At 37.6% G+C, this 11,805-nt stretch overlaps 1 protein-coding gene across 1 annotated transcript; it reads right to left on the reverse strand.

The window, feature by feature from the left end:
* Positions 1-10,384: 10,384 nt before the first annotated feature.
* LOC131596996 (uncharacterized) lies at positions 10,385-11,386 on the reverse strand. The gene is made up of 2 exons (XM_058869720.1): positions 10,850-11,386; positions 10,385-10,528 (listed from the first exon to the last, which is right to left on the reverse strand). The coding sequence occupies exons 1-2, from the start codon at positions 11,384-11,386 to the stop codon at positions 10,385-10,387; spliced, it is 681 nt and encodes a 226-aa protein (XP_058725703.1).
* Positions 11,387-11,805: the final 419 nt, after the last annotated feature.

The raw sequence follows: 11,805 nt of genomic DNA on the forward strand, positions 1-11,805 counted from the left end.
CAAGCTAAAAAGATCTTTATATGGGCTGAAACAATCTCCTTGACAGTGGAATAGGAGATTCGACAAGTTCATGGCACACATGAGTTTCGTTAGAAGTCAATTCGACCACTGTGTTTACTTCAGATTTCGACCTGGTAATTCATTTGTTATTTTGTTGCTTTATGTTGATGATATTCTCAGGCAAGCAACAGTGTCGAAGATGTGATGAGGGTGAAGGCTGAACTCAATAAGGAGTTTGATATGAAGGATCTGGGAGCTGCTTCCAGGATTCTTGGAATTGACATTCAAAGAGATAGAAAGAAGTCGAAGTTATACCTATCTCAAGAGGCATATCTACGAAAGATTCTTGAAAAGTTTGGTATGTCGAATTCGAAGCCAGTTGTGACTCCAACAAACCCTCAATTCAAGCTGAGTATTGATCAGTGTCCCAGTACTGATATCGAAAGAGCCTATATGAATAGCATCCCATATGCTAATATAGTCGGTTCTTTGATGTATGCTATGGTCTGTACTAGACCCGACATAGCATACACAGTAAGTCTTGTAAGCAGGTACATGGCGAATCCTGGAAAGGCTCACTGGCAAGCATTGAAGTGGATTTTAAGGTACATAAATGGGTCTCTGAATAGAGTCCTAATTTATGGTGGAGCCTTAGGTGAAGATAGTAAAGTAGTAATCGAAGGATATGTCGACTCTGATTATGCAGGTTGTATGGATTCCAGAAAATCTATTTCTGGATATGATTTCTCTATGTTTGGTACAACAATTAGTTGGAAAGCAACACTTCAGAAGGTTGTTGCTCAATCAACCACTGAAGCGGAGTATATTGCCTTAACTGAAGATGTGAAAGAAGCATTGTGGCTTGAAGGTTTTGCAAAGGAGCTGAAACTTCAAGGTCGAAGTATCACTGTTAAATGTGATAGTCAGAGTGCAATACACTTGTCGAAGAATTTAGCCTATCATGAACGAACTAAGCACATTGATGTGAGGCTGGATTTCGTCAGAGGAGTAATCGAGCGTGGAGAAGTCCAAGTGCTGAAGGTTTCGACTGAAGACAATGCTGCTGATATGATCACCAAGACATTGCCGAGTTGCAAGTTTTTCCACTGTATGCAGTTGATAAAGCTGCATGAAGAAAGCTAGTTTGTTCCCTTGATGTTGTAGAGTTAGGTCCAAGGTGGAGATTTGTGAGAAATTGGATCGAACTCTAGTATGGCCGAAGGGTAGCTTCTTCGTTCGACAAGATTAAGCATGAAGTCGAAGGTTGTTCACATGCTTGTGTCGAAGATGCTAGGGTTGTTAGCATGTTAAATTAGGTTTAGTGTTTAAACCCTAATTTGTTAAGTTAACTTGTTTATTAAGTTGGCTTGTGTAATGGGCCTTGCTGAAAAAGCCCATTAGTTAGTATGTTAGGTTTTATTATAAATAGCATACTAGTCTCTCATCATTGCTAAGCTGCAAATCCTAATTTAGGGTGAGAGAGGTTATTTGTTATTCTTGTAAACTTGTAATCTTGTTTTAAGAGAAAGTAAAAGAATAGCAGTTATAACCAATTCTTGTGTTCTTCTTCTCCTCTATAATTCCCTATTATACTTTGTTCTTGACATCGTTTTTCACAACAATACTATTTTGACGATTCCAGAGCTGCTCATGCACTTATCTTTACATTTCGGGACTGTTTTTTATCGGTTTTGCTTCTGCCCGTAATCAAAAGTCGGGCTTAGGGTCTGAATTTTGGAAAACCGACTTTATTTTTAAGTTTGTGGGGACGTTTTGCCATAGCCATGTAAATTTCGTTCAATTCCGACAACTTTCTTTTTTTGACGCTTATTTTGATTTCACCGATTTTGATTCCGATTTACTTGTACATGCATGGTTTGACTTCCATTTGACTTGTATAGATTGTTAGCTTATTAATAGTGTACTAATGTGCTTTAGTTTGTTTGATACAGGTTCAATGGCTAGTAATCAAGAAAACTCACAAGAAAATTCACAAGATAGAGATGCTCCGGATACAAATCCTCCACCTGATACATCATCAAAAGAAGTTGCACGAGGCATCACCATTATGAAGGGAATCATTCGACATAGAGACCAAGGAATAATATATAATTTGGAATGGAATTCTGATAACCAACCAATTGGTCCTAATTCTGCAAAGTTGACAAGCTATATTGGTACACTTGTTCGTATGCATATTCCAGTCTCCGTAGCTAGATGGAATCTGAAAAGCGAAGAGTTGGACGAGAAAAAAAAAGCGATTTGGGACGAGCTTAAGGTATCATATATGGTTGTTGTTATTATCTTGACGATAATTTGTTTAAATTACTTATACTAATACACTCTATGCGTATGTTTTTTTGCAGAGGTCTTTTGACATACCAGATGAGCGTAGACGCTACATACTTAGTTTGGCCAGAAAAAGATATAGAGGGTGGACAACTTTTTTGACAAACACCTATCTTAAGGATAAAGATGGAAACTTTCTTGAAGAGGCACCGGGACGGCCAAAAAAATATGAGTTATTCATTGATGAAGAAGATTGGGCTAAGTTTTTAGAGCAAAGAGATGAAGCTTTTCGGTAAAGGAGTGCTACAAATAGTGCGAGAGCATCAAAACCCGCGTATCCATAAAAAAAAGGGCGTTTGGGATATGCACGCTTAGAGGAAAAATTTGTAAGTAAATAGAAATGCGTTTTAATTAATTGTCTAAATGTGTTTTATTTGACGATTTTATCATTTGTGTCAATTCATAGTTAGAGGAGACGAAAAGTGAGGAAACCTCACTTCCAGTACATGTGTTGTGGAAGGAAGCTCGTGTGGGCAAGAATCAAGCTGTTGATCCCGATGTTCAAAGAGTTTATGCTGAATGTTTAAGTATAACACTGTGTCTTTAATTAAATCAAATGTTTTTTAATATATAATTTATTTTTTATCTCCACTAATAATTATTGAAATGTAAATGAATTACAGGAGACCATGTCGCAATCGGTATCCACCGGTGAGGACTAGGATGATATTAGCGTACTTAGTAGAGCACTAGATGCTCCTGAGTATCCTGGTCGGGTGAGGGGTAAAGGTCATGGTGTGACTCCAACCTCTTTTTACAAGCATTCTAGGAGAAGAAATCCTACCAATGAAGAAGTGTTGCAAAAATTGCAGGAATTACAAGCACAAGTCTCTTAATTGCAAAGAGATAAAGAGATGTATATGAGAGAAAAGTTCAATACTTCATCGGTGAAAGAAACTAGTGATAAAGCTAGTATCAACTGTCAAAGAAAATTTCCGGAGGCAATTTTAAATTTTTTTCCTTACAAATTGTTCTATTTTATTAATGATAATGACTCTATATTTACTATTGGTTTAGGGCATTTCATCTTGCCAACTATACTTATCGTCACCAAATTATCGTCTAGTTGGCAAGGGAAAAGTGCACAACACTTTGGGAGATTTACTTCACCATAGACCGCTCCCGGATGGACACCTGAAAGTATCAGTGGATGTTGTATTAGATTATGATGCGGTGCTACCGGTACCTGACATGGTCTCAGAGACAACATTGTTGCGAGATGCAATAGGGTCATTTGTTGCATGGCCCTCGGAGCTCATTACCATTAGTGATGAGGTATATTGAAAACCATTATGAATCATTTAGTTTTCGAATGTCAATTCTACACCGTTTATTAATTATTTTTTACATTTTAATTTTAGACTTCTCCTACAAAACCCGCAATTAAGGGTAAAGGGATTTTACAGGAGGAGGAGTCTGTTGCATCACTAAAAGAGGTACATTTAAAGTGTTAATATATAATATGAATCTAAAACTGCATGATTTTATATTTTACCTAACTTATATGATTTTTAGGCATCTGCTCGAGGGTCACAACAAGTGACAAAGCAAGTTCGTAGCGTACCACCCAAGGGTCCTCCGAAGCCAGCGGCAAAAAAAGGTGGTGCTTTTGTGCCTCGATACCGGACGACGCTCTGAACAATTGTTGATATGTCCGATTTGAAGGATGGTGCTTTCCGTGAAATCAATATGGATGAAGGTATCTTTGGTATTGAATTCATGTCAACTAGGCGTCGCTAATATGCACTCATACATCCGGTAATATTCACTTATCTGATATATTATTTAATTAGTCGAACAATTTATTTACACATTTCAATGAAAATAATCTAATGTTTATTATGTTTTTATTTAAGGTTGTTGTATGACAGAGTGTTGCGCGGGACTACATTGTCAAACAGATTCCGTTTCGTGTCTTCCGCCCATTGCAGCGGAATGACAATTGCTACGGAACCAGAATCAGTTAGACAGCGCTTAGTCGATAGATTCCTGTCCACCGGCAATACAGAAAGTCTGATTCTTTGGGCGTATAATACCCGACCAGTAGGGTTAGTTTCTCATTCTTGGTTCATCTAATCTTTGTTTCTTTTGCGTAGCAAAATTTTCATATAACCTATTGTTTTAATTTATAGAGCACACCGGTTGTTGCTTGCTATCAACCCTATAAGAGAAGTGGTATATTTTCTGAATTCGGTAGATGGTGAGTGGACCAATTATCCGGCTATGAAGACAATGATTGATACGTAAGTGGGATCGTTCTAAATATTCGTGTATATTTATATATTTAATTATTTGTGAGATTGATCTAAATATATGCTTTTATATTTTTGTTAGATCAATACAAGTGTTCCGAAGTCAACGAGACGCACATGTATCCCGGACTAAATCAAACAACATTACTTGGATCAAAGTGCAGGTACATTATTTTTCACAATTATGCTTATAATATTTATACTACTTGATAAAACAAGACAACTATAAAATCTTATTTGTTTTTCTATGTAGTGTCCGATACAGGGAAACAGTTCAGATTACGAATACTATGTTTTGAGGTTTATGAAAGAAATTATTCAAGCGAATCAATTAGAGATTCCAATCACGGTATGAAATTATAACTTCAGATAATTTCTTATAATTTATTACATTTAACTAAATCATTCATATTATGTTTTTGTTCGGTAGTACTTTGACGACTTCTATGCTGCTTCTTACACGAGACTTAAGTTGGAAGAAATCAAAGAGGATTTGTGTCAATTTTATATTCAGCAACTATTCATATAGGTATGAATACATTATTGTGTGAACAGTTTTATGAATACATTATTTTGATAATGACTTTGTATTTGAGTTTCTTTGGTGGGTGTTGGTTCATGTTTGTTTTTGTTATTGTTGAGCCTTTAATTGACCGTGTTGTTCTGTTCATACTTTGCAAGACCAGGCCGGGAAACGATCAAACTTTTGAAGTATAATATTATAGTACTCTAGGATGGTTACTAACTTTGTTCATACTGTTGCCAATATTTGAAGTATAATATTGTTGATGTTACTGATTTAGTTTGTTTGACATGAGTTAGTTACATGTGAAACTTTCTGTATATATATCATACTTTACATGATTTAGTTTGTTTGACAGGAACAATAATGATGTATATATATAATTTTGGATATTATAATGGTATTATATTAGTATATATATATATTGTCCTACCTATGGTTGAAAATATATCGTCGAAAATATATTACAGGTCGAAAATATTACAGGTTGAAAATATATTACAGGTCGAAAATATTACAGGTCGAACTGGGAGGCTTAAATTACAGGTTGCACTTTAAAATACCTCATTTAGCAACGACAGCGCTTTTAAAAAACGCTCTTAAAGGGCCACCTACTAAAGCGCTTTATTACTAGAAGCGCTGCCTAAGATTAAAAAAAAAAGCATAAAAAAAAACGCAACCTACGAAAGCGCTTTTGGAAAAGCGCTCTTATAGGGGGGGGGGGGGCTACCAGAGCGCTTTTTTCAGAAAAAGCGCTCTGATAGGGGGGCTACCAGAGCGCTTTTTCTGGAAAAAGCGCTCTTATAGGGGGGGCTACCAGAGCGCTTTTCTGGAAAAAGCGCTCTTATAGGGGGGCTACCAGAGCGCTTTTCTGGAAAAGCGCTCTTATAGGGGGGCTACTAGAGCGCTTTCAAAAGCGCTTTCGTTACCTACGGCAGCGCTGGCTTTGGCAGCGCTTTAAAGCGCTTTAGTAGCCCAAAAAAGCGCTTTGGTAGCCTTTTTCCGTAGTAGTGAATCGAGGCCAAAAGACTCCTTATATAGGAGACCAATAACAGAAAACAAACAGACACACCTTTTCAGAAAAAATAGTTATGTCGGTTGGGAAAGGGTGTAACTATTCAAACGAATTTTTCGATTATATTTATTCAAACAGTTATGCCCCTTGGACCCGGGCAGGGCGCTGCCCCGCACCCCACCAGGGGCTCTGCCCCTTGGACCCCGACGGGACGTTGCCCCGCACCCTGCCAGGGGCTACGCCCCTTGGAACCCCGTTTCTATTATTCGTATTCAATTACACGTTTGGCTCGACGAGCGTGCACTCCGCACTACCCTAACTCGTTTCAAACTTAACGCATAATTGCATTGGCCCATAGTAAATCACATTACTACCAAAATACATTGATGATACTAAAATCACCAACAAACTCCCCCCATTTTAGTATAATCCTTGATTTACTTACAGGTATAACGATCAAACAAATGCATAGACGAAAATGTCTTACGATTGAATTTTCATCTTAGTACAAATACACATTCCAAATATTCGAAAATCGGGGTGTCATAATGACTGAACCCGTCAATCCATTTGAATATCTAAAGATATAGTACACATATGTTTCTTACAATACTCTACTATTCATACTTGACACTTTACAAGGCATGTGTCCTTATCCATTAATAAGCATATAGGAAGCCAAGTCCAAGCTTCTTGAAGCGGAAAAACTTCATGCTCACATAGGTGATCCTTTTAATCTTGCACCTGCATTAGCAATTTTTCAAAAGAACCATTAAGAAGGTATACTTCAACCTTGCCATCACTTACAGGTCTGAGCACATACCTTGGGAAGATAAACATGATTGCTCCAATCTTTAATTATGATCTTTCCACATTGAATTCTGCTTCTAACATTGTATTAGAAGTGAATTGGGTATACCATAGTTAATATATTTAAATGGACTTTAATCCCATCCCAATTACTGACTTCTTCACTAAGTCTCTAGAGTTTGTTGCGACCGAACAAACTCAATAGATATCACCCCATTCATGATTAATTCCCTAATCATACTATGTCTAATACCCAAATGTCTAGACTTTCCATTGTATATTTGACTATATGCTTTAGCCAGTGTGGCACTACTATCACAACGGATAGAAATTGGTGATATCGGTTTAGGCCATATAGGAATCTCATATACCAAGTTCCTTAGCCATTCGGCTTCTTTACCAGCAGCAGCTAATGCTACAAACTCATATTCCATTGTGGAACTAGTTATACATATTTGCTTCTTGGAGGCCCATGAGATGGCACCTCCCCCAAGCAAGAACACCCATCCACTTGTAGAGGATGAATCTTCAGCATTATTTATCCAACTAGCATCCGAATAACCCTCTAACACCGAAGTAAATCCCATATATGACAATCCATAATATATAGTACCCTTTAATTACTTGAATACCCTAGTTATCGCATGCCAATTATGTCTACTAGGATTACTAGTAAATCTGCTCAACTTTCCAACCGCATAAGCAATATTCGGTCTAGTGCTAATCATAGCATACATCAAAGAGCCTATAGCTCTTGAGTATTCAAGTTGGTCCACAGGTTTACCTGTATTTGGCATAAGCTTTTCTCCTGGATCCATGGGAGTACTTACTGGAGAACAATTTTCATAATTGAACTTCTTGAGTATTTTCTCAATGTAGTGAGATTGCGTAATTACAATCCCCTTATTCTCCCATTTAATCTTAATACCAAGAATAACGTCCGCTTCTCCCATATCCTTCATGGAGAACTTTGATGACACGAAATTCTTTGTTTTATCAACTTGATTTTGGTTGGTGCCAAAAATCAACATGTCATCAACATATAGACAAATGAAAACTCCTTTACCGGATGTATCAAATTTTCTATATACACATTTGTCAGCTTGGTTTAGAATGAAACCGTTAGACAAAACAACCTCATCAAACTTTTGATGCCACTGCTTCGGAGCTTATTTGAGTCCATACAACGACTTAACTAGCTTACACACTTTATGCTCATTACCAGGCATTACAAATCCTTCAGGTTGCTTCATATACACTTCTTCTTCCAAATCACCATTCAAAAATGTTGTTTTGACATCCATTTGATGAATCACTAGATTATGAATAGCCGCCAAGGCAATCAACAGTCTAATAATAGTGATACGGGCAACTAGAGCATAGGTATCGAAATAATCAATCCCTTCTTTTTTTATGAAGCCTTGGATAACTAATCTAGCTTTAAACTTGTCAATTGTACCATCGACTTTCATCTTCTTTTTGAAGATCCATTTGCAACCCAATGGTTTGCAGCCTGGTGGTAAATCAGATAATACCCAAGTATTATTTTCCATGATAGAACCAATCTCTTCATCAATGGCTTCTTTCCAAAAAATAGAATCTCGAGATTTCACAACTTCATCATACGTTCTTGGATCCTCCTCTATACTATAGCAATAATAGTATTGAGTTTCAATCTGATCCTTTGATCCCTCAACTAAATATAGTTGAAAATCAGATCCATAAGATCTAGATTTTCTAACCCTTTTGCTCCTACGGGGTTCAAGTGTCTCACTTGGCACATCATATGAATGATCATCCCTTAGAGATGTTGGATAAATAAATCCAGCGTCACCCTTAGGGATTCGAATGGGCTTAACATCCCAACCCATGGCGCCTAGAGAGAGCTTACAAACCTCGCTTTAGGTGCAGCTCCTAAGGGCTCATACTATAAGGAAATAAAGTTGCGCCCTCACTAACAGCAATTGCTTTTAGCGCAGTGGTAAGCGCTTGATCCTACAAGTGGTATCAGAGCATGGTCATGGGTTCGAATCCCCCCGGCTAACACTGGGGGGGAAATTGTTGGATAAATAAATCCAGCGTCACCCTTAGGGATTCGAATGGGCTTAACATCCCAACCCATGGCGCCTAGAGAGAGCTTACAAACCTCGCTTTAGGTGCAGCCCCTGAGGGCTCATACTATAAGGAAATAAAGTTGCGCCCTCACTAACAGCAATTGCTTTTAGCGCAGTGGTAAGCGCTTGATCCTACAAGAGATTCGTCTGAATTAGGTATAGATATCTTTGGTCTAGGTATAGAAGAGAAACAATTCTCATCAAATATGGCATCTCTTGATTCTATAATTGTGTTAATAGAAATCGAGTCATTAGGTTCTATAACATAAAACCTATAAGCCTTGGAGTGTTCAGCATATCCAACAAAGATGCAAGCTACACCCTTTTCTCCCAAAGTTTTCCTTTTTGGGTACGGGAGTCTAACCACGGCCCTACAACCCCAAACACGTAGAAATGTTAAGTTGGGTCGTTTCTTATACCAAAGTTCATATGGGGTAGTCTTGTTCCTTTTATTAGGAACCCTATTTAACAAATAACAAGCCGTGAACATAGCTTCTCCCCAAAACCCTTCACTCAAACCAAAGTAAGATAACAAGGCATTTACCATTTCTTTAAGAATTCTATTTTTCCTTTCAGCCACTCCATTTTGTTGAGGTGTATAAGGTTCTGTAGTCTCATGAATGATTCCTACGAACTGGAAAAATACAGGATCATAATATTCACCACCTCTATCGGTACGTAATGTTTTAATCAGCACATTCAGTTGCACTTCAACTTCAGTTTTATAAATTTTGAATTTATCTAAGGCTTCGTCCTTAGCGTGCAACAAATAAACATAGCAGAATCTAGATGCATCATTAATGAAAGTGACAAAATATTTTTTATTCCCTAATGATGGAGTAGCATGCAAATCACATAATTCACTATGTATTAACTCAAGAATGACATATTTCCTTGTTATACATTTAAAAGGTTGCCTAGTGATCTTTGTTAACTTGCAAGTTTTACACTTTTCGTTATTTTCATTAAAAACAGGAATTAAATCGTCTTTAGACATTTGATGCATTCTTTTATAATGTACATGTCCTAAACGAGCATGCCATAACGAAAAATTGATAACATTCGAAGAAGACATAAATATAGAACCAGAATCTTTAGGAACTCCATTCAAATTCATCATAAACATTCCATTATTATAATATCCAAATCCTACAAACACACCAGACTTCAATAAAACATATTTATCGGATTCACACACTTGCTTGTATCCAAGCTTTTTCAATACAAGACCAGAAATTAAATTCTTACGTAACTTAGGAACATACAATACATTAAACAAAGTAATAGTCTTTCCAGAACTGAATTCTAGCACCACGTTTCCTTAGCCTTCAACAGGAGCGAAGTGATCATCTCCCATGTATAGAACAAAACCATCTTCCACTGGAACAAAAGTCTTGAACCAGAAACGATCCTTGCAAACATGTATTGTGGCGCCAGAATCAATCCACCACGCGATAGCATCATCCTGCACATAAAATGCCTCAGAAGTTAGTGAAACCGAATGTTTAATCAAACTATTCATATCACAAATTGATTTCTGACCTTGGTTTTCGGATTGGTCCTTAGACCCCTTTCCTGAACCATTTGCGTTCATGTTGTCATGCTTTTTGCCGAAACGACAATCCATCTTGAAGTGGCCTGTTCTGCCACACTTCCAGCATTCTAGTTTCGGTTTCTTGTTAACACCGAAATTGCCCTTTTTGTTATTGAAAACACGCTTCTTTCCTTTGTTTTTGTTGTTATCGTTCTTACCACCCTCTTCGATCATATTAACCGAGGGTCCAACAATTTCTTTGCCTTTTCCTTTGTTATCCTCATGCGCTCGTAGAGATTCCTCTATGCGCAAGTGACTTCCAAGTTGGATCAAAGACAGTTCGTCTTTTCCATGTTTCAGATTGTGTTTGAAATCCTTCCATGAAGGAGGCAACTTGTCTATGATGCTTGAGACAAATATTGTTTCATCCATCTTTAATCCATGTCGTGTGAACTGTCCAAGGATTCGAAGGAGTTCATTGAATTGTTCCATGACAGACCTAGATTCAACCATTTTGTAATTGTTGAAATTGGTCACCAGGAACTTTTTACGGGATGAGTCCTCTTCCATGTACTTGGCTTCGAGACAATCCCACAATTCCTTTGCAGATTCCACGTTTTGGTAAATATCAAATAAGGGATCAGACATACCGTTAAGAATGTGCCCTCTGCATATGTAGTCGTCGTTCTCCCACTTTGATCGGCGTCTCAGATTTTCAACTGTGTCATCCTCCTCAAGTTTTGGAATTGGTGTAGACAGGACGTGCACCACCTTCAACGTTGTCCACATGAAATGCATCTTCTTCTGCCAACGCCTGAAGTCTTGTCCTTGAAACTTGTCCAATTTTCCGAAACTTTTAGTCATCTCCTTGACGGTGCTTCCTCCTCCAGCCATGATTATCAAAAAAATACTTTGTTCGTTTGTTAGAAAACTTGTTATGATAATCCTGGATATCTTCAAGAATCGTGTTCGTTCACTTTCCGAACAAAGTATTTCGACCCTATTCTTGTCTGGGTTCACGAAATCTTTGCGGGGATAATTCTCAAAGAATGATCTGTTTCTGACAATAGAGAACATATCAGAATGTAGAGAGGAAGTATAATTTCGTGTACCAAAATCGAGGCCAAAAGACTCCTTATATAGGAGATCAATAACAGAAAACGAACAGACACACCTTTTCGGAAAAAACAAATATGTCGGTTGGGAAA

This window comes from Vicia villosa, linkage group LG4 (assembly GCF_029867415.1).
Source record: "Vicia villosa cultivar HV-30 ecotype Madison, WI linkage group LG4, Vvil1.0, whole genome shotgun sequence".
NCBI classification, from domain to species: domain Eukaryota; kingdom Viridiplantae; phylum Streptophyta; class Magnoliopsida; order Fabales; family Fabaceae; genus Vicia; species Vicia villosa.